The 26,432-nt window shown below is 36.2% G+C and overlaps 1 protein-coding gene across 2 annotated transcripts; it reads right to left on the reverse strand.

Annotated features, from left to right (window-relative positions):
• On the reverse strand, positions 1–26,242 carry RBM48 (RNA binding motif protein 48). 2 transcript variants are annotated; one of them, XM_075827710.1, is made up of 6 exons: positions 26,123–26,242; positions 25,888–26,001; positions 24,447–24,637; positions 23,036–23,181; positions 2,511–2,992; positions 1–183 (listed from the first exon to the last, which is right to left on the reverse strand). In XM_075827710.1, exons 2-6 carry the CDS (start codon positions 25,993–25,995, stop codon positions 94–96), a joined length of 1,017 nt encoding a protein of 338 aa, XP_075683825.1. In that variant the 5' UTR covers positions 25,996–26,001; positions 26,123–26,242; the 3' UTR covers positions 1–93. The 2 variants fall into 2 exon arrangements, with proteins under 2 accessions (XP_075683825.1, XP_075683826.1); XM_075827711.1 differs by lacking the exons at positions 25,888–26,001; positions 26,123–26,242 and adding an exon at positions 25,685–25,872.
• Positions 26,243–26,432: the final 190 nt, after the last annotated feature.

Consider the following 26,432-nt stretch of genomic DNA (forward strand, 5'->3'; position numbering starts at 1 on the left):
TACCATTTGCACGTTTTTATTACAATAAAAAAAAATATATATATTCTCTGCGGTGTTATTAAATCTTGTGACTCGTTTTTTCCCCGCCGACGATCATATTCTTCTTCTCTGTTTTACTGGAGGTGCAGATTGGGTGTCGGCCGCCGCGGCCTCTGGTTTAGTTACTGGGGAGGATTCTGAAACCTGTCGAAAATAAAATGTTAGGAACTTTCGAATCGCTCTTTTTTTTTTTTTTTTTAAGATCCAATCCACTCTGAGGGTGTGTTCACACGCAGAGTTTACAGGCGTATTGTAAACGCCTCGAAATACGCCTGAAAAAAGGCTAGCTGAACGCCTACAAACGTCTGCCCATTGACTTCAATGGGAAAAATAGCGTTTCGTTCAGAGGGGGCGTTTTTTTATGCTGCCGTTGTAAAAACGCAGTGTAAAAAAACATGTCACTTCTTGAGCCGTTTCTGGAGCTGTTTTTCATTGTCAGTAGAAAAACCGCTTCAAAAAACGCCTCAAAAAACCTTTCAGCTTCTAAAACGGCTGAAAATCAGACGCTGTTTTCTCTGATCCATTTTTGACTTTGCGTGTGAACATACCCTTAAATCGAATGTCCACCTTTTTATCATTATGTCATTTCGATCCCACATTCTGTGCTGATGTCTTAGGCTTCGTTCATATCTGCGCTAGGGCTCCGTCCCGACGGAACCTTCCATCGGAACGGAGACCTGACAGACACAAACGGAAACCATAGGTTTCCGTTTCCATCACCATTGATTTCAATTGCGACGGAACGGGTGCCAATGGCTTTCATTTGTCTCCGTTGTGTAACTGTTCCGTCGTTTTGACGGAATCAATACTGTAGTCGACTGCGCTATTCATTCCGTCAAAACAACGGAACCCTTACACAACAGAGACAAACAGAAACCATTGGGACCGGATCCGTCACCATTGAAATCAACGATGATGGAAACGGAAACCTATGGTTTCCGTTTGTGTCTGTCAGGGCTCCGCAGTTGTGAACGAAGCCTTATATCTTTATAGTGGTTAGGCTGGAATCACACGAGCATGTTCAGTCCGTAATGGACGGAACGCATTTCGGCCGCAAGTCCCGGACCGAGCACAGTGCAGGGAGCCGGGCTCCTAGCATCATAGTTATGTACGACGCTAGGAGTCCCTGCCTCGCTGCCGGACAACTGTCCCGTACTGAAATCATGTTTTCACCGAACATGCTCGTGTGAATCCAGCCTTAGAGCTCACCCGAACGCTCTTGCCGCTTTATTTTAGCCATCAGTGAGGGTTTCAGTGCTCGGACCCCATCGTTTAAAATTTCTGACATGTCAAACGTTTTTTAAAAGTTTAGTTACCCTTTAAGGTCTATTTCACACAGAGTTTTTGGGCACTGTTTTTGACTTGGAAGCTGTGCCAAAAAACGTCTGAAACCGCCTCCCTTTGATTTCAATGGGAGGCGGAGGTTTTTTCTCCCCCGCCACATGCTCTTTCTTCCCCCGGTTCCATTTCTGTCCTCCCATTGAAATCAATGGGAGGCAGAGAAAGTGTTTATCGCTACGTTTTTTTGCACGCGGCGATCAATGGCCGCGGACAAAATATGCAGCAAAGAACGTGCAGGCAGAGCAAAATCTACCTCAAAATGTTGAGGTAGATTTTTCTGCCTGCAAAAAAACTCTGTGTGAATTGGGCCTAAATGATAGAATTCTACTTGCCTGCAGTTACCACTAGGGGGAGCTTAGTAGTTTATACAATGAACTCAATAATAACACAGAATACAGTAAGCTCCCTCTAGTGGTGGTTGCAAACGACTAAAACTTCCGTTCTGCAACACTGGCTATTGCACTGTATATTTGTAACAATCATCTTTCTCCAGCTCTCTGCCTTATAAGTAATGACCTGAGTGACTCTATGGTACTGAAGATTTGCACATCCCCTTCTCAGCGGCCACACTGGTAACATTAATTATTAATAATTCTATAAGTAAACATTTGCTGAGCCGCTCTCTGAACACAACCATATTTAGGAGACCTTTGATTTACATTACAATCGTACTTCTTTGCGGAGATAATCTCTTGCATTTAGAGGCCCAAATCCTGAGGCTGCACTCCTGGAGAGATTCTGATCACCGCTTGTCCCCTTCAAATCACCAGCCACATCAATATCTATATCCTACATGACTTGAATATTGGAAAAGAAGTGTATAAATTAGTATGAATAGAGATCTGGATTCACACTAGGTCTCCATAACACTACTGCATGTGACAAATCAGAAGGGGACATCTTATCAGAATCTCTCAGTAGTGCAGCCTCAGGCTTGGGGACTTCTATACCTTTGTGTGATCAGATCTCAGAAAAGAAGTACCGTATTTAAAAAAAAATATAATTCATTGCACACTATAGTATTTACGCAAGTCCCCTTTAAGTCCCTAAGTAATTATTCTGCATCCATTTCTTTGTAACAAAGAACAAAAAGGACACCAGCGGCTCCGGAAGTGCCAATATATACGTACGTTTTTTAGTTTTCCTCTTATCAATTTGGCAGATGTGTTTAGTGAATCGTCTTCCAGGTCTAATTTTGGCATTTCAGGCAGTTTTGGTCCTATTACAATCTCCGGAGAGTCAGGAAGAGATAGAGAAAGTGCCACGCTCGCCTCCCGTCTCCTCTGCCGCTCTTGAAGCTGGGTAGTCCTTGGCATAAACCTGGCAGAGCTACTCCCCACAATGTCTTGCTCTGGATTAATTGTTCTTTTTAGTCTGCCGCAGGGTGGGGGATGGACATTGTCCCCAGAACACAGGCTGCTGGAATAAGAAGTAGTCGGAGATGTGTATTCCTGGTAAGGTTCAGGGAGCATAGATGGCTGGATGGGTAAAAAGTCATCAGGCTGAGGAGTGGGGCCCCAGGTGGAGGGGCCCACAATGTTGGACACCCCAGCTACAGACACTGAATTGGACTTGTCACGCACAAATTTTCTTTTCTCTGTACCTTGGTAGTCTTCAAGAAAAAGATGTGGATATTAGGGTACAGCGCACTGCAAATTACAACCAACATGGGAGACAAGTGACGTAACATGCTTTACTTTTTAAATTGCTGCTACATGCCCATTTGGGGTCCCAAACAAAGTGTATCTCTACTAGCAGATGGGCACATAATAGGATTTGTGATGCAACTGCCATACTACAGATGCCATTAGTAGGTGAGTGAGCTTTCCTATTATATTTAATTTAATCGAGCATGGTACTACTTCATTAACATCACCTTGATATTAGTGTTACTATAATACAGCCCCCTATATACAAGAATATAACTACTATAATACTGCTCCTATATACAAGAATATAACTACCATAATACTGCCCCCTATATACAAGAATATAACTACTATAATACTGCTCCTATATACAAGAATATAACTACTATAATACTGCCCCCTATATACAAGAATAGAACTGCTATAATACTGCCCCTATATACAAGAATATAACTACTATAATACTACCCCCTATATACAAGAATATAACTACTATAATACTGCTCCCTATATACAAGAATATAACTACTATAATACTGCCCCCTATATACAAGAATATAACTACTATAATACTGCTCCTATATACAAGAATATAACTACTATAATACTGCCCCTATATACAAGAATATAACTACTATAATACTGCTCCTATATACAAGAATATAACTACTATAATACTGCTACCTATGGACAAGAATATAACTACTATAATACTGCCCCCTATATACAAGAATATAACTACTATAATACTGCCCCCTATGTACAAGAATATAACTACTATAATACTGCTCCTATATACAAGAATATAACTACTAGAATACTGCACCCTATATACAAGAATATAACTACTATAATACTGCTCCTATATACAAGAATATAACTACTATAATACTGCTCCTATATACAAGAATATAACTACTATAATACTGCCCCTATATACAATCATATAACTACTATAATACTGCTCCTATATACAAGAATATAACTACTATAATACTGCTTCCTATATACAAGAATATAACTACTATAATACTGACCCTATATACAAGAATATAACTACTATAATACTGCCCCCTATATACAAGAATAGAACTGCTATAATACTGCCCCTATATACAAGAATATAACTACTATAATACTGCCCCCTATATACAAGAATATAACTACTATAATACTGCTCCTATATACAAGAATATAACTACTATAATACTGCCCCCTATATACAAGAATATAACTACTATAATACTGCTCCTATATACAAGAATATAACTACTATAATACTGCCCCTATATACAAGAATATAACTACTATAATACTGCTCCTATATACAAGAATATAACTACTATAATACTGCCCCCTATGTACAAGAATATAACTACTATAATACTGCTCCTATATACAAGAATATAACTACTATAATACTGCTACCTATGGACAAGAATATAACTACTATAATACTGCCCCCTATATACAAGAATATAACTACTATAATACTGCCCCTATGTACAAGAATATAACTACTATAATACTGCTCCTATATACAAGAATATAACTACTAGAATACTGCACCCTATATACAATCATATAACTACTATAATACTGCTCCTATATACAAGAATATAACTACTATAATACTGCCCCCTATATACAAGAATATAACTACTATAATACTGCCCCTATGTACAAGAATATAACTACTATAATACTGCTCCTATATACAAGAATATAACTACTATAATACTGCCCCTATATACAATCATATAACTACTATAATACTGCTCCTATATACAAGAATATAACTACTATAATACTGCTTCCTATATACAAGAATATAACTACTATAATACTGACCCTATATACAAGAATAAAACTACTATAATACTGCCCCTATATACAAGAATATAATTACTATAATACTGCCCCCTATATACAATCATATAACTACTATAATACTGCCCCTATATACAAGAATATAACTACTATAATACTGCCCCCTATATACAAGAATATAACTACTATAATACTGCCCCCTATATACAAGAATATAACTACTATAATACAGCTCCTATATACAAGAATACAACTACTATAATACTGCCCCCTATATACAAGAATATAACTACTATAATACTGCTCCTATATACAAGAATATAACTACCATAATACTGCCCCCTATATACAAGAATATAACTACTATAATACTGCTCCTATATACAAGAATATAACTACTATAATACTGCCCCCTATATACAAGAATAGAACTGCTATAATGCTGCCCCCATATACAAGAATATAACTACTATAATACTGCCCCCTATATACAAGAATATAACTACTATAATACTGCTCCTATATACAAGAATATAACTAATATAATACTGCCCCCTATATACAAGAATATAACTACTATAATACTGCTCCTATATACAAGAATATAACTACTATAATACTGCCCCTATATACAAGAATATAACTACTATAATACTGCTCCTATATACAAGAATATAACTACTATAATACTGCCCCCTATTTACAAGAATATAACTACTATAATACTGCTCCTATATACAAGAATATAACTACTATAATACTGCTACCTATGGACAAGAATATAACTACTATAATACTGCCCCCTATATACAAGAATATAACTACTATAATACTGCCCCCTATGTACAAGAATATAACTACTATAATACTGCCCCCTATGTACAAGAATATAACTACTATAATACTGCCCCCTATGTACAAGAACATAACTACTATAATACTGCCCCCTATGTACAAGAATATAACTACTATAAAACTGCCAAATATATACAAGAATATAACTACTATAATACTGCCCCTATGTACAAGAATATAACTACTATAATACTGCTCCTATATACAAGAATATAACTACTAGAATACTGCACCCTATATACAAGAATATAACTACTATAATACTGCTCCTATATACAAGAATATAACTACTATAATACTGCCCCTATATACAAGAATATAACTACTATAATACTGCCCCTATATACAAGAATATAACTACTATAATACTGCCCCTATATACAAGAATATAATTACTATAATACTGCCCCCTATATACAATCATATAACTACTATAATACTGCCCCTATATACAAGAATATAACTACTATAATACTGCCCCCTATATACAAGAATATAACTACTATAATACTGCCCCCTATATACAAGAATATAACTACTATAATACAGCTCCTATATACAAGAATATAACTACTATAATACTGCCCCCTATATACAAGAATATAACTACTATAATACTGCTCCTATATACAAGAATATAACTACCATAATACTGCCCCCCTATATACAAGAATATAACTAGTATAATACTGCCCCCTATATACAAGAATAGAACTGCTATAATACTGCCCCCATATACAAGAATATAACTACTATAATACTGCCCCCTATATACAAGAATATAACTACTATAATACTGCTCCTACATACAAGAATATAACTAATATAATACTGCCCCCTATATACAAGAATATAACTACTATAATACTGCTCCTATATACAAGAATATAACTACTATAATACTGCCCCTATATACAAGAATATAACTACTATAATACTGCTCCTATATACAAGAATATAACTACTATAATACTGCCCCCTATTTACAAGAATATAACTACCATAATACTGCTACCTATGGACAAGAATATAACTACTATAATACTGCTCCTATATACAAGAATATAACTACTATAATACTGCCCCCTATATACAAGAATAGAACTGCTATAATACTGCCCTCATATACAAGAATATAACTACTATAATACTGCCCCCTATATACAAGAATATAACTACTATAATACTGCTCCTATATACAAGAATATAACTAATATAATACTGCCCCCTATATACAAGAATATAACTACTATAATACTGCTCCTATATACAAGAATATAACTACTATAATACTGCCCCTATATACAAGAATATAACTACTATAATACTGCTCCTATATACAAGAATATAACTACTATAATACTGCCCCCTATATACAAGAATATAACTACTATAATACTGCTCCTATATACAAGAATATAACTACTATAATACTGCCCCCTATATACAAGAATAGAACTGCTATAATACTGCCCTCATATACAAGAATATAACTACTATACTACTGCCCCCTATGTACAAGAATATAACTACTATAATACTGCTCCTATATACAAGAATATAACTACAAGAATACTGCCTCCCTATATACAAGAATATAACTACTATAATACTGCTACCTATGGACAAGAATATAACTACTATAATAGTGACCCCTATATACAAGAATATAACTACTATAATACTGCCCCTATATACAAGAGTATAATTTCTATAATACTGCCCCCTATATACAATCATATAACTACTATAATACTGCCCCTATATACAAGAATATAACTACTATAATACTGCCCCCTATATACAAGAATATAACTACTATAATACTGCCCCCTATATACAAGAATATAACTACTATAATACAGCTCCTATATACAAGAATACAACTACTATAATACTGCCCCCTATATACAAGAATATAACTACTATAATACTGCTCCTATATACAAGAATATAACTACCATAATACTGCCCCCTATATACAAGAATATAACTAGTATAATACTGCCCCCTATATACAAGAATAGAACTGCTATAATACTGCCCCCATATACAAGAATATAACTACTATAATACTGCCCCCTATATACAAGAATATAACTACTATAATACTGCTCCTATATACAAGAATATAACTAATATAATACTGCCCCCTATATACAAGAATATAACTACTATAATACTGCTCCTATATACAAGAATATAACTACTATAATACTGCCCCTATATACAAGAATATAACTACTATAATACTGCTCCTATATACAAGAATATAACTACTATAATACTGCCCCCTATTTACAAGAATATAACTACTATAATACTGCTCCTATATACAAGAATATAACTACTATAATACTGCTACCTATGGACAAGAATATAACTACTATAATACTGCCCCCTATATACAAGAATATAACTACTATAATACTGCCCCCTATGTACAAGAATATAACTACTATAATACTGCTCCTATATACAAGAATATAACTACTAGAATACTGCCTCTCTATATACAAGAATATAACTACTATAATACTGCTCCTATATACAAGAATATAACTAATATAATACTGCCCCTATATACAAGAATATAACTACTATAATACTGCTCCTATATACAAGAATAGAACTACTATAATACTGCCCCTATATACAAGAATATAACTACTATAATACTGCTCCTATATACAAGAATATAACTACTATAATACTGCCCCCTATGTACAAGAATATAACTACTATAATACTGCTCCTATATACAAGAATATAACTACTATAATACTGCTACCTATGGACAAGAATATAACTACTTTAATACTGCCCCCTATATACAAGAATATAACTACTATAATACTGCCCCCTGTGTACAAGAATATAACTACTATAATACTGCTCCTATATACAAGAATATAACTACTAGAATACTGCCTCCCTATATACAAGAATATAACTACTATAATACTGCACCCTATATACAAGAATATAACTACTATAATACTGCTCCTATATACAAGAATATAACTACTATAATACTGCCCCTATATACAATCATATAACTACTATAATACTGCTCCTATATACAAGAATATAACTACTATAATACTGCTTCCTATATACAAGAATATAACTACTATAATACTGACCCTATATACAAGAATATAACTACTATAATACTGCCCCTATATACAAGAATATAATTACTATAATACTGCCCCCTATATACAATCATAACTACTATAATACTACCCCTATATACAAGAATATAACTTCTATAATACTGCCCCCTATATACAAGAATATAACTACTATAATAAAGCTCCTATATACAAGAATACAACTACTATAATACTGCCCCCTATATACAAGAATATAACTACTATAATACTGCCTCCTATATACAAGAATATAACTACTATAAAACTGCCACCTATATACAAGAATATAACGATTATAATACTGCTCCTATATACAAGAATATAACTACTATAACACTGCTCCTATATACAAGAATATAACTACCATAATACTGCCCCCTATATACAAGAATATAACTAGTATAATACTGCCCCCTATATACAAGAATAGAACTGCTATAATACTGCCCCCATATACAAGAATATAACTACTATAATACTGCCCCCTATATACAAGAATATAACTACTATAATACTGCTCCTATATACAAGAATATAACTAATATAATACTGCCCCCTATATACAAGAATATAACTACTATAATACTGCTCCTATATACAAGAATATAACTACTATAATACTGCCCCTATATACAAGAATATAACTACTATAATACTGCTCCTATATACAAGAATATAACTACTATAATACTGCCCCTATATACAAGAATATAACTACTATAATACTGCCCCCTGTATACAAGAATATAACTACTATAATACTGCCCCCTGTATACAAGAATATAACTACTATAATATTGCCCCCTATATAAAAGAATATAACTACTATAATACTGCCCCTATATACAAGAATATAACTACTATAATACTGCTCCGATATACAAGAATATAACTACTATAATACTGCCCCCTATATACAAGAATATAACTACTATAATACTGCTCCTATATACAAGAATATAACTACTATAATACTGCTCCTATATACAAGAATATAACTACTATAATACTGCTTCCTATATACAAGAATATAACTACTATAATACTGACCCTATATACAAGAATATAACTACTATAATACTGCCCCTATATACAAGAGTATAATTACTATAATACTGCCCCCTATATACAATCATATAACTACTATAATACTGCCCCTATATACAAGAATATAACTACTATAATACTGCCCCCTATATACAAGAATATAACTACTATAATACTGCCCCCTATATACAAGAATATAACTACTATAATACAGCTCCTATATACAAGAATACAACTACTATAATACTGCCCCCTATATACAAGAATATAACTACTATAATACTGCTCCTATATACAAGAATATAACTACCATAATACTGCCCCCTATATACAAGAATATAACTAGTATAATACTGCCCCCTATATACAAGAATAGAACTGCTATAATACTGCCCCCATATACAAGAATATAACTACTATAATACTGCCCCCTATATACAAGAATATAACTACTATAATACTGCTCCTATATACAAGAATATAACTAATATAATACTGCCCCCTATATACAAGAATATAACTACTATAATACTGCTCCTATATACAAGAATATAACTACTATAATACTGCCCCTATATACAAGAATATAACTACTATAATACTGCTCCTATATACAAGAATATAACTACTATAATACTGCCCCCTATTTACAAGAATATAACTACTATAATACTGCTCCTATATACAAGAATATAACTACTATAATACTGCTACCTATGGACAAGAATATAACTACTATAATACTGCCCCCTATATACAAGAATATAACTACTATAATACTGCCCCCTATGTACAAGAATATAACTACTATAATACTGCTCCTATATACAAGAATATAACTACTAGAATACTGCCTCTCTATATACAAGAATATAACTACTATAATACTGCTCCTATATACAAGAATATAACTAATATAATACTGCCCCTATATACAAGAATATAACTACTATAATACTGCTCCTATATACAAGAATAGAACTACTATAATACTGCCCCTATATACAAGAATATAACTACTATAATACTGCTCCTATATACAAGAATATAACTACTATAATACTGCCCCCTATGTACAAGAATATAACTACTATAATACTGCTCCTATATACAAGAATATAACTACTATAATACTGCTACCTATGGACAAGAATATAACTACTTTAATACTGCCCCCTATATACAAGAATATAACTACTATAATACTGCCCCCTGTGTACAAGAATATAACTACTATAATACTGCTCCTATATACAAGAATATAACTACTAGAATACTGCCTCCCTATATACAAGAATATAACTACTATAATACTGCACCCTATATACAAGAATATAACTACTATAATACTGCTCCTATATACAAGAATATAACTACTATAATACTGCCCCTATATACAATCATATAACTACTATAATACTGCTCCTATATACAAGAATATAACTACTATAATACTGCTTCCTATATACAAGAATATAACTACTATAATACTGACCCTATATACAAGAATATAACTACTATAATACTGCCCCTATATACAAGAATATAATTACTATAATACTGCCCCCTATATACAATCATAACTACTATAATACTACCCCTATATACAAGAATATAACTTCTATAATACTGCCCCCTATATACAAGAATATAACTACTATAATAAAGCTCCTATATACAAGAATACAACTACTATAATACTGCCCCCTATATACAAGAATATAACTACTATAATACTGCCTCCTATATACAAGAATATAACTACTATAAAACTGCCACCTATATACAAGAATATAACGATTATAATACTGCTCCTATATACAAGAATATAACTACTATAACACTGCTCCTATATACAAGAATATAACTACCATAATACTGCCCCCTATATACAAGAATATAACTAGTATAATACTGCCCCCTATATACAAGAATAGAACTGCTATAATACTGCCCCCATATACAAGAATATAACTACTATACTACTGCCCCCTATATACAAGAATATAACTACTATAATACTGCTCCTATATACAAGAATATAACTAATATAATACTGCCCCCTATATACAAGAATATAACTACTATAATACTGCTCCTATATACAAGAATATAACTACTATAATACTGCCCCTATATACAAGAATATAACTACTATAATACTGCTCCTATATACAAGAATATAACTACTATAATACTGCCCCTATATACAAGAATATAACTACTATAATACTGCCCCCTGTATACAAGAATATAACTACTATAATACTGCCCCCTGTATACAAGAATATAACTACTATAATATTGCCCCCTATATAAAAGAATATAACTACTATAATACTGCCCCTATATACAAGAATATAACTACTATAATACTGCTCCTATATACAAGAATATAACTACTATAATACTGCCCCCTATATACAAGAATATAACTACTATAATACTGCCTCCTATATACAAGAATATAACTATTATAATACTGCTCCTATATACAAGAATATAACTATTATAATACTGCTCCTATATACAAGAATATAACTACTATAATACTGCCCCCTATATACAATATAACTATTATAATACTGCTCCTATATACAAGAATATAACTACTATAATACTGCCCCCTATATACAAGAATATAACTACTATAATACTGCCTCCTATATACAAGAATATAACTACTATAATACTGCTCCTATATACAAGAATATAACTACTATAATACTGCCCCCTATGTACAAGAACATAACTACTATAATACTGCCCCCTATGTACAAGAATATAACTACTATAAAACTGCCAAATATATACAAGAATATAACTATTATAATACTGCTCCTATATACAAGAATATAACTACTATAATACCGCTCCTATATACAAGAATATAACTACTATAATACTGCCCCTATATACAAGAATATAACTACTATAATATTGCCCCCTATATAAAAGAATATAACTACTATAATACTGCCCCTATATACAAGAATATAACTACTATAATACTGCTCCTATATACAAGAATATAACTACTATAATACTGCCCCCTATATACAAGAATATAACTACTATAATACGGCCTCCTATATACAAGGATATAACTACTATAATGATGCACCTATATACAAGAATATAACTACTATAATACTGCCCCTATATACAAGTATATAACTACTATAATACTGCCTCCTATATACAAGTATATAACTACTATAATACTGCCTCCTATATACAAGAATATAACTACTATAGTACTGCTCTTACATACAAGAATATAGCTACCATAATACTGCCCCTATATACAAGAATATAACTACTATAATACTGCTCCTATATACAAGAATATAACTACTATAATACTGCCCCTATGTACAAGAATATAACTACTATAATATTGCCCCCTATATACAAGAATAGAACTACTATAATACTGTCCCCTATATACAAGAACATAACTAATATAATACTGCCCCTATATACAAGAATATAACTACTATAATACTGCCCCCTATATACAAGAATATAACTACTATAATACTGCCCCTATATACAAGAATATAACTACTATAATACTGCCCCCTATGTACAAGAATATAACTACTATAATATTGCCCCCTATATACAAGAATATAACTACTATAATACTGTCCCCTATATACAAGAACATAACTAATATAATACTGCCCCTATATACAAGAATATAACTACTATAATACTGCCCCCTATATACAAGAATATAACTACTATAATACTGCCCCCTATATACAAGAATATAACTACTATAATACTGCCCCCTATATACAAGAATATAACTATTATAATACTGCTCCTATATACAAGAATAGAACTACTATAATACTGCCCCCTATATACAAGAATATAACTATTATAATACTGCTCCTATATACAAGAATATAACTACTATAATACTGCCCCCTATATACAAGAATATAACACTGCCCCCTATATACAAGAATATTGTAATGTCGGGGTAGGGAGACAGACAAGTGAGCCCTAATCTACCCGCCACTCAGTCCCTGCCTACTTGCAACGACCCGCCCTAGGCGACGGGGTACAACTGGGCGACGGTCCCTACACTCAATAGGTGCACGACAGACAAACAGACAAGGGTACAAAGAAGCCAGGGAAATTGGGAAGTTGCCCACGGGGACCCCGTGAGCAACAAGCGAAGTGAACGAGCCGAGTCAAATCAGGAGATGAGCGAGGTACAAAAACGCAGAGCAGAAGAGTGGTCAGTAAAGCCAAGGTCAAACACAAGCAGAGGATCAGTAGTTCAAGAAGCTGCAGCAGGGCCAGGAAATCAGCAGAGAAGAATCACAAGCAAAGGAGGAACAGGAAAAGCAGGTATAAATAGACAGAGGGCGGGAGCTAGTTCCGTCTGGCCAGGCTGTGATAGGCTCTCCCACTCCTAAGCCTGCCATCCTGAGTGGTGGAAGATGGAGTCAGTCTCACAGACATAGAAGCAGGTGCAGACTGATTACCTATGGGCGTCGACACAGAAGTTGTGTCTGGCAGATCCTTTACAAATATAACTACTATAATACTGCCCCCTATATACAAGAATATAACTACTATAATACTGCCCCTATATACAAGAACATAACTAATATAATACTGCCCCCTATATACAAGAATATAAATACTATAATACTGCTCCTATGTACAAGAATATAACTACTATAATACTGTCCCCTATACACAAGAATATAACTACTATAATACTGCTCCTATATACAAGAATATAACTACTATAATACTGTCCCTATATACAAGAATAGAACTACTATAATACTGCCCCTATATACAAGAATATAACTAGTATAATACTGCCCCTATATACAAGAATATAACTACTATAATACTGCCCCCTATATACAAGAACATAACTACTATAATACTGCTCCTATATACAAGAATATAACTACTATAACACTGCCCCTATATACAAGAATATAACTACTATAATACTGCCCCCTATATACAAGAATATAACTACTATAATACTGCCCCCTATATACAAGAATATAACTACTATAATACTGCCCCCTATATACAAGAATATAACTACTATAATACTGTCCCCTATACACAAGAATATAACTACTATAATACTGCTTCTATATACAAGAATATAACTACTATAATACTGCTCCTATATACAAGAATATAACTACTATAATACTGCACATAAATTCACTGTATAAATTGATATAAATATAATTGTGCTCCCACAATATGAAAAAATTAAAGGGTTCACTGAAGTGACAACTGAGTAAAATATACCTTTTAATAGTAACTCGTTTTAAAAACAGGGGTAACACACCACTGTGAAATGAGCCCCACCGTGAAAATTAAAAAATGTATTAAACAGAAAACACTGAGTCATTATGATAAATATATCTCAGTGTTTGTAACAATATTTTTCTGGAACCAGCATATATCCTGGGCACAACAATAGTACAATCCCCAAAAAGAAGCACCAGTGTCCGAAATAAATCACCGGATCTACTAGCGCTGGGTGTAACACAATGTTCCTGTCCCCTATGCAGACATTCCATATACAATAAACGACCCTACGCGTTTCAGATACTCATCCTCAGGGGTCCGTATCTTGGTAACTCTGGCCTCATCACCAGCGATAATAATATTCAACAGCAGATATTCTGCTGTGCGTCACGAGAAGATGCACGTATCGATGTCAACGGCATACTTCATTTCAGGCGCTGGGTTACTATAAACACCTAAACTCCACCCCTCGTATTTGGCGGCGATACCTGAACTGACCAATCACAACACCCTCTCGATTCGTGACACCTGCCCATGTGACCCCCCGCCGTCAGCTGACAGCCAGGGGTCATCATCGACCGCATCATGCCGAACGCGCAGGCGCAGTAGAAGCCAAGGACGTGTCGCCCGAACTGCCAAGCAAGAGGAAGGTAAGCGCAAAACGATAATTAATTTTGTAAGTATGTCTTGCGGGACAGTTACCCACCGCAAGTGGACTACCTCACAAAGCAACTCTTAGGTTAATAAACACATATTAGGTGGACAAGATTACTGAGTCCCTCCCATTTGAAAAAACGACAAAAGATCTCTTTATATGTTGGCTGGCCAATATGGCCATATCGAACATAGTGCACTATGCAAATAGAACCCACCCACCCACAAAGGCAACCCAAGGTGAAATTTGGCCACCTTAAGGGGAATGGTATTGCATATTAAATAAAACACGTATAATTAGTCTGCTCGTTTAAACCCGCTGGTTGTATGCATGCCAGTCTATGGATCCATTGGGCTTCTTTGCGTAGAATTAGGTTGTCCCAGTCACCTCCTCTTTTTGGGGGTCTAATAAGTTCAATTGCTTGAAATTTTAAACATGCTGCATGCTTAGATATTGGGGTGTCCCTAACATGGATAATATCTCCAACATGCTCCCTTATCCGGCGTCGAAATTGTCGTGCTGTTTTGCCCACATAATTTAGGGGGCATGGGCATGTAATTAGGTAGACCACCCCCGCTGTTTTGCAATTGACAAAATCCCGAATGTTGTATTTTTCCTGTGTTGCAACACTGGTGAAGCTGTTCCCTTTGAGAATGAAATCACACGCTTTACAGCTACCACATCTGAAAGTGCCTGGAATTTGTCTATCCAGCCACGTACCCCTAGGTGTAATGGGGTCAAAACAACTGTGCATGACTCTGTCCCTAAGGTTTTTCCCTCTCCGATACGTGACAGAAGGCCACTGTGTGATCTGATCTACCAAATCTATATCAGAACTGAGAATACGCCAGTACCTTTTCAGGATCTGCATAATATCATTTTGTTTAGAATCATAGGTGCCTATGAGTCTCGTAACTTGTTCTTCTTTACGTTTTTTAGGAACCAGGAGACATTGCCTGTCTGCGTCCCTTGCTCCCTCATAGGCCTTTCTGATTACACCCTTGGGGAAACCTCTGTCCTTCAATCTTGTTTTGAGTTCCTGGGCCTGGCACTCAAAATCACCCATAGAGCTACAATTCCTACGTACTCTCATAAATTGGCCTTTCGGAATGCCACGTTTGAGGGGATAAGGATGACAGCTATTCCATTGCAAGAAACTATTGGTTGCTGTTTCTTTCCGGTGTACCTTGGTACGAATTGTGCCTTCTTCTGTTTTTATAATTTTCAAATCCAGAAAAGACAATTCTTTTTCACTGATCTCACATGTGAACTTTAGCCCTACATCATTTGTATTGAGGGCTGCTACAAAACTATGGAACTCCTCTGCTGTAGAGTTCCAGAGAAGCAGCACGTCATCAATATATCTAATCCATAATCCAACGGATGAAGTCCATTTGGCAAAGTTGTCCCCAAAGACAATTGTCTCCTCCCACCAGCCAAGAAATAAATTTGCATAGGTGGGAGCAGCAGGACTCCCCATTGCAGTACCACATTGCTGATGAAAGATCTTGTCTTCAAAGATAAATATATTTTTTTCAAGAACAAATTGTAATAACTGCAAAACAAACTGGTTATGGGCTGCAAACTGAGTGCCTCTTGATCCAAGGAAGTACTCGATCGCCTTATAACCCAATTTGTGAGGTATGGATGAATACAACGCCTCAACATCCAGGCTAGCCAGGAGTGTGTCTTTCTCTAAAGAAATACCGTCAATCTGTTTCAAGACATCCATGGTGTCACGTACATATAATGTGAGACTCAAGACAAAAGGGCGCAACACCTGATCAACATATGTACTCACATTTTGAGTTAAATTATTAATGCCTGAAACAATGGGTCTGCCACGTAAGGGGGGATACCCTTTGTGGATTTTGGGCAGACTATAAAAACACGCCATGATAGGAAATTGTGGGAACAGGAACCCAAACTCACTCGCACTAATCAAAGATCTGCTCTTTGCATCACTCAGAATGCCCAGCAATTCCTTCTTGAATAGTGCTGTGGGGTTGTCCTTTAAAATGGTGTAACAGTCAGGGTTGAGTAAAATGTCCTCACACATTTTTTTATAATCATCCCTACTCATGACCACGATGTTCCCACCTTTATCAGATGCCTTTAGAACAATATTTTGTTTTTTCTCTAAAGTGGTCAGAGCTACTCGTTCGGACCAAGACAAGTTGTTATCCATGCCCCTACTGTCCTGACTAAGATTTTTGATCTCATCTCCCACCATCTCCACAAATAAATCCACATTGGTAAAATCTCCTATAGGTGGCAACTTTCTACTCTTCATTTTTAGGTTGGTGAAAGGACCTAAACCTGGGGTTCTACCAGATTCCTCTAGTAACCCCTCTAAGGCCACAAGGCCTTCCATATCAGATTCTTCTAGCCCCAATTCCATGCATTTTTTTCTATTATGGTGTTTGAAGAATTTGATCCATTTGAGCTTACGAGCAAATAAATTGAGATCCTTTATCCAAGAAAATGAGTCAAATTTAACTGTGGGGACAAAGGAAAGTCCCTTTTCTAATAATGTACTCTCTGATGCACTCAATGTGTATTCAGATAGGTTTATGATTTGTAGCCTATCCATATTACTTCCCTTCACTAATCCTTTTGTCCCCTCAGCATGTAGCGGGAAATGGGGGGATTGTTGGCTAAAAAATTATTGCCACTATTAGAAGAGGCTCTAGCACGGCCTCTATTTCTACCTCTTGCTCCTCCCCTATATTTTTGTTTCCCACCACTACCGCCAAAGAAAGGGCCCACTCTTTCAGAGTCTGTTGTTTCACTCTCTGATGTGGAAGGGTCAGATTCCCTCGGCCCCCTATTGGTCTGTTGATATTGCTGTTGTTGGGTATTAACAAAGTCGTAAGCTTTTTTCTCCCTAAATTCCTGTAGGTCTCTCTGGAATTGGAAGTGTTTACGTTCCTTTAAATGATTAGTGAACCTTTCTAGAGTTTGTTGAAGGATTTTGTCTTTTTTATCAAAACCAGGGGTATCTACCAAAGACTTAGTGGCCTCGATCTCTTTTTTAAGCTCAGCACTAATAGAGTCAAACTGGACTTTCTCTTCCTCCACTAAAATCTGCATCAGCCTAAGTGAACTCCCTGTGATCTCCTGTTCCCACCTTTCTTTTATATTAGTGGTTTTTAATCTTGATGCTGGAACAATGGGGACCCTAAGGCCTCTGGGAACTATATTGTTTTTTAAATAGTTTTCCAGACTCTGAATCTCCCACCAACTTCTAGTGTAATCCTTATGCAATCTATTAAAGGAACAGTGTCATCGCAAATAATTTTTTTATATGTTAAAGATGTTAGTGCTTTAATAAAAACGTTTTTATTCATTTGTGTGTTTGTGTTTTACTTTTTCTTATTTTTACACTTTTTCTTCCCTATGGGGGCTGCCATTTTTTGTTCCATTTCTGTGTGTGTCGATTAACGACACACACAGACATGGAATACGGCAGCCACAGTCCCATAGGGACTGCGAACGGCTCCCGTCCCATTGACTGCCGTGTACGGCGTCTGTGTGGGAACTGCGCATGCGCCGCTCCCACACAGTCCTATTCGAAATTGGCGCCGTCCGGCGCCATTTTCCTGTTGACCGGAAGTCGCGGCCGGACAGTAATATTACTACTTCCGGTCGCGGCTTCCGGACTTGTGCACATGGAACAGCGGCAGCAAACGGAGCGGACGGGCCGGAGGGAGCCGCGGCGGCAGGAGCAGGTAAGAGATTTCAATGTATGTTAGTGTTTGTGTGTGTTTTACTACTGTATGTAAACCTACTACACTGTGGGTTACCTCAAAAAATGGCGACACACAGCGTAGGAGGTGACACCGTTCAAACCCCTCGTTTATCCCGGCACTAGCCAGGATAAAGGAGGGGGGGATGCTGAGAGCTCACTAGAGCGAGGGCTTTTAACCCAATGTTGCAATGCTGCAATTTTGGGAACAGCCCCATCTAGTGACCAAAAATGGGTAGTATTATAAATTAGAAATAATTTATAATATTTCCTGGCTCGTGCCAAAAAAAAAAAAAAAATTTGAACAATGTTTAATCACCCACACACTAAATGTTTAATTTTTAAAAAAAAAACATGTTTTTCTGGCAACACATTCCCTTTAAGGTTTTTAAAGGTAGATTTAAGAGATGCACCCTGTGCTGTATACACCAGTTCACATTCAGAAAATACACTTTTTGCCTCACTCATCCACCCTTCTGTGTTTAAATCAGAGAGTGCAAAGGCTGCCATACCCAGATATAATGAAATTATTAACTGTATGGACTAAATTTAAATTCACTGTATAAATTGATATAAATATAATTGTGCTCCCACAATATGAAAAAATTAAGGGGTTCACTGAAGTGACAACTGAGTAAAATATACCTTTTAATAGTAACTCGTTTTAAAAACAGGGGTAACACACCACTGTGAAATGAGCCCCACCGTGAAAATTAAAAAATGTATTAAACAGAAAACACTGAGTCATTATGATAAATATATCTCAGTGTTTGTAACAATATTTTTCTGGAACCAGCATATATCCTGGGCACAACAATAGTACAATCCCCAAAAAGAAGCACCAGTGTCTGAAATAAATCACCGGATCTACTAGCGCTGGGTGTAACACAATGTTCCTGTCCCCTATGCAGACATTCCATATACAATAAACGACCCTACGCGTTTCAGATACTCATCCTCAGGGGTCCGTATCTTGGTAACTCTGGCCTCATCACCAGCGATAATAATATTCAACAGCAGATATTCTGCTGTGCGTCACGAGAAGATGCACGTATCGATGTCAACGGCATATAATACTGCACCTATGTACAAGAATATAACTACAATAATACTGCCCCCTATATACAAGAATATAACTACTATAATACTGCTCACTATATACAAGAATATAACTACTATAATACTGCTCACTATATACAAGAATATAACTACTATAATACTGCCCATATATACAAGAATATAACTACTATAATACTGCTCCTATATACAAGAATATAACTACTATAATATTGCCCCCTATATACAAGAATATAACTATTATAATACTGCTCCTATATACAAGAATAGAACTACTATAATACTGCCCCCTATATACAAGAATATAACTACTATAATACTGCTCGTATATACAAGAATAGAACTACTATAATACTGCCCCCTATATACAAGAATATTGTAATGTCGGGGTAGGGAGACAGACAAGTGAGCCCTAATCTACCCGCCACTCAGTCCCTGCCTACTTGCAACGACCCGCCCTAGGCGACGGGGTACAACTGGGCGACGGTCCCTACACTCAATAGGTGCACGACAGACAAACAGACAAGGGTACAAAGAAGCCAGGGAATTGGGGAAGTTGCCCACGGGGACCCCGTGAGCAACAAGCGAAGTGAACGAGCCGAGTCAAACCAGGAGATGAGCGAGGTACAAAAACGCAGAGCAGAAGAGTGGTCAGTAAAGCCAAGGTCAAACACAAGCAGAGGATCAGTAGTTCAAGAAGCTGCAGCAGGGCCAGGAAATCAGCAGAGAAGAATCACAAGCAAAGGAGGAACAGGAAAGGCAGGTATAAATAGAAAGAGGGCGGGAGCTAGCTCCGTCTGGCCAGGCTGTGATAGGCTCTCCCACTCCTAAGCCTGCCATCCTGAATGGTGGAAGATGGAGTCAGTCTCACAGACATAGAAGCAGGTGCAGACTGATTACCTATGGGCGTCGACACAGAAGTTGTGTCTGGCAGATCCTTTACAAATATAACTACTATAATACTGCCCCCTATATACAAGAATATAACTACTATAATACTGCCCCCTATATACAAGAATATAATTACTATAATACTGCCCCCTATATACAAGAATATAACTACTATAATACTGCCCCTATGTACAAGAATATAACTACTATAATACTGCCCCCTATATACAAGAATATAACTACTATAATACTGCCCCTATGTACAAGAATATAACTAATATAATACTGCCCCCTATATACAAGAATAGAACTACTATAATACTGCTCCTATATACAAGAATATAACTACTATAATACTGCCCCTATATACAAGAATATAACTACTATAATACTGCTCCTATATACAAGAATATAACTACTATAATACTGCCCCGCTATATACAAGAATATAACTACTATAATTCTGCCCCCTATATACAAGAATATAACTACTATAATACTGCCCCCTATATACAAGAATATAATTACTATAATACTGCCCCTATATACAAGAACATAACTAATATAATACTGCTCCTATATACAAGAATAGAACTACTATAATACTGCTCCTATATACAAGAATATAACTAATATAATACTGTCCCTATATACAAGAATATAACTACTATAATACTGCCCCCTATATACAAGAATAGAACTACTATAATACTGCTCCTATATACAAGAATATAACTACTATAATACTGCTCCTATATACAAGAATATAACTACTATAATACTGCCCCTATATACAAGAATATAACTACTATAATACTGCTCCCTATATACAAGAATATAACTACTATAATACTGCCCCCTATCTACAAGAATATAACTACTATAATACAGCCCCCTATATACAAGAATATAACTACTGTAATACTGCTCCTATATACAAGAATATAACTACTATAATACTGCCCCCTATGTACAAGAATATAACTACTATAATACTGCCCCCTATATACAAGAATATAACTACTATAATACTGCCCCCTATATACAAGAATATAACTACTATAATACTGCTCCTATATACAAGAATATAACTACTATAATACTGCCCCCTATATACAATATAACTACTATAATACTGCCTCCTATATACAAGAATATAACTACTATAATACTGCCCCATATACAAGAATATAACTACTATAATACTGCCCCCTATATACAATATAACTACTATAATACTGCCCCCTATATACAAGAATATAACTACTATAATACTGCCCCCTATATACAAGAATATAACTACTATAATACTGCTCCTATGTACAAGAATATAACTACTATAATACTGCCCCCTATATACAAGAATATAACTACTATAATATTGTCCTTTATAGTGACATTCCAGTAGGACAGGATTTATGATATGACTAACCTTTGTCAGCCGTGACTCGTGCCACATACCGTCTTCTATCTTGGAGTTTTTCTCTTGTCTCTTGTACACTCTCGAACTCTGGGGCGTAGCAGATATGAAGGACTCCTCCGAAGAAACTGAATTCATCTAATTTCCGTTTGGCAACTCTGCAGAGTGAGGAGAGAAGCCATAAAAAACATCACCACAGGTTTGCAGAACAGGAAAATAATATTATTAAGAAGCATAAACGTTCAACAAACTTCTGGCATGTCATAGTGACATGTCAGAAATTTTGATTGATGGGGGTCCGAGAACTCGTGTGAGCGCTGAGCCGCTTCGTTTGTGTTTCATTTTTTCCAGAAATCAATGGAGTGGTGTACGGACACAATAGAAAGTCTATGATCCTGTACTCTGCTACGTTGATTGCCGGAAAAAAAGCTGAACAAAAACTAAGCCGCTCAGCACTCACACGAGCACTTCAGCTGCTTTATTTTAGCAATTGGTGGGGGTCTCAGTCCTCGGACCCGCACCAATCAAAACTTCTGACATGTTAATATGACATGTTAGAAGTTTGTTGAACGTTTAGTTATTCTTTAAAGGAATCGAGACAGCTCACTAAAAGTCATACTCCCCCCTTTTTAAATAACTTTTATTACATTTCTCTAGGTGGGTATAAACACCTTATCCCGTCTAAAATTTTCTCAAACCTCCCTAATGTGCGTAGCGTTAAAGATTACTGAGGTTGTAGATCTTGGAAGGGGCACGTGGGGAGGACCGATGCCGCTCCCAGTCTCCTCTCGGCAAATTGTAATTTGCTTTACCATACGTCCATTTTTTGGTCGGCAGGTTTGGAATGCTAAACCCCGGCCACATAATAGCATGCTGGTGGTTTAGTGGTTTCAAACCTACTGTTTCCCTTTAACACTACCATTGACAGGATATAAGGGGCCTAAAAAACAGCCCAGACCTTTACCCCTCCTCCACCACATGTTACAGTAGCCGTTATGCATTCACTACGGAGAACACGATGCTCCAGAGTCCAGTGGTGACGCGCTTTGTTACTCAAGACGCTTCCACTTCACAATAGCAGCACTTATCGGTGATCGGGGAAGATCTAAATAATCAGAAATTGAATGTAGTGACTTTTGGTAAAAGTGGCCTTCTATGACAGTGCCACGTGTAAAGCCACGGAGTACGACCCATGCTACTAGCATTGTTTTTCTATGGAGATTACATGTCTGTGTGCTTGATTTTATGCACCTGTTTGTATTAGGTGTGGCTGAAAGATCTGAACTAAATAATTAGGAGGGGTGTCCACATACTTTATATAGCTCTTTTAGCGGCTCTCCACACTGACTAATATAAGGGGGTCTCAACAAGGAATACGTATTATGGCAATAACCACCTAATACATAAAGCAGCTGCCGCTCACCGTGCGCTCTGTAACCTCTGGTATTTAATGAGATAAACCTCTGTGAACTGCTCGGCCGGGTATTCATCCAGGGGATTGTATTCTTCTATTGCTCCAAACAGTGCAAACTGCTCAATCAATTCCTGCATAACACCAATGGCCGGAACCCCCTGCACCAACAAGTACCGAGACTCCAGATTAATCGTGTAAACCTACAGGCAAGAGGACAAAGCAGATTACTGAAATAGGTCTCCAGACACAGGTCCATGCACTATCACAACTCACTCATTGGCAACATTATACAATCTACATCAATTGTACTGATCCAGTTATATCCTGTATTATACTCCAGAGCTGCACTCACTATTCTGCTGGTGGAGTCACTGTGTACAGACATTACTTATCCTGTACTGATCCTGAATTATACAGGATCAGTACAGGATAAGTAATGTAATGTATGTACACAGTGACTCTACCAGCAGAATAGTGAGCACAGCTCTGGAGTATAATACAGGATGTAACTCAGGATCAGTACAGGATAAGTAATGTAATGTATGTACACAGTGACTCCACCAGCAGAATAGTGAGTGCAGCTCTGGAGTATAATACATGATGTAACTCAGGATCAGTACAGGATAAGTAATGTAATGTATGTACACAGTGACTCCACCAGCAGAATAGTGAGTGCAGCTCTGGAGTATAATACAGGATGTAACTCAGGATCAGTACAAGATAAGTAATGTAATATATGTACACAGTGACTCCACCAGCAGAATAGTGAGTGCAGCTCTGGAGTATAATACATGATGTAACTCCGGATCAGTACAGGATAAGTAATGTAATGTATGTACACAGTGACTCCACCAGCAGAATAGTGAGTGCAGCTCTGGAGTATAATACAGGATGTAACTCAGGATTAGTACAGGATAAGTAATGTAATGTATGTACACAGTGACTCCACCAGCAGAATAGTGAGTGCAGCTCTGGAGTATAATACAGGATGTAACTCAGGATCAGTACAAGATAAGTAATGTAATATATGTACACAGTGACTCCACCAGCAGAATAGTGAGTGCAGCTCTGGAGTATAATACAGGATGTAACTCAGGATCAGTACAGGATAAGTAATGTAATATATGTACACAGTGACTCCACCAGCAGAATAGTGAGTGCAGCTCTGGAGTATAATACAGGATGTAACTCAGAAAGACATTCAGATGAAGGGAGATTATTAGGGAATTGCTATTTATGCAACCCACCACCATATTAGCTTAGATTCACTTTTAGAGAAGGAGCTAGATGTAAAGCAATTTTCAGAAACAACGTTATAATTGAATTATTCAACGGGCTCTATACTACAGGTTTCCATCTGTTGTAGGACAAGAAGTCCCAGTCCCTTGCTGTCCCACATGATGGGACTTCTAAGTGCCAGATGTAGCGCTCTTATAAAGACTGCACGCACTTTGACTGCTCTCGGCTTCCGTCCATCGCGGTACTTGGCTCGTGAGGCGCAGATTTTTCGCTGTTCGTGGTGCGGATGCACTTGTAATTGCAAACGGGGATCCGTCATCTTTCACTGGAAAAAACAAGCACTACAGATCATTCCCACATCTACGACCGTTCATCTGAATTTATAATAACGCATTACTGAGGTGTCTGCAATCGAAGCAACCATTTTGCCAAAGCTATTTGCTTACCTCCTAACGCTCTTGATCTTCGGAAAGATGGCCGCTGCAAAAGAGCGTGGTGTTGAGGTGGGGACATATCTGGTCACATACAAGCCACTCTCTAGTGTCATTGTCATTCAGTACGCGGACATACCAACTACAAATTTAATTGGACGGAAGGAACCACAATCCAGAATATTGCGGGGGAGACAGTTTAAGGTGTAACTAAATTGAAAAATCAATTCTTCACATCTACGCGATATTTTGTTTATTTTCCCTTATTAAAATACAATAAACTGATGCCGAAGCGTTAAAATGGCTGTGACTGTCACTTTCAGAA

Source organism: Rhinoderma darwinii, chromosome 5 (assembly GCF_050947455.1).
Source record: "Rhinoderma darwinii isolate aRhiDar2 chromosome 5, aRhiDar2.hap1, whole genome shotgun sequence".
Lineage (NCBI taxonomy): Eukaryota > Metazoa > Chordata > Amphibia > Anura > Rhinodermatidae > Rhinoderma > Rhinoderma darwinii.

Excerpts from the sequence above, each read along its gene's own strand:
- RBM48 (XM_075827710.1), bottom strand. The coding sequence starts at position 25,995 with ATGACGGATCCCCGTTTGCAATTACAAGTGCATCCGCACCACGAACAG. Across the intron at positions 24,638-25,887 it reads GGAAGCCGAGAGCAGTCAAA|GTTTACACGATTAATCTGGA; the intron begins GTGCGTGCAGTC and ends TCTTGCCTGTAG. Across the intron at positions 23,182-24,446 it reads CAGAGGTTACAGAGCGCACG|AGTTGCCAAACGGAAATTAG; the intron begins GTGAGCGGCAGC and ends CTCACTCTGCAG.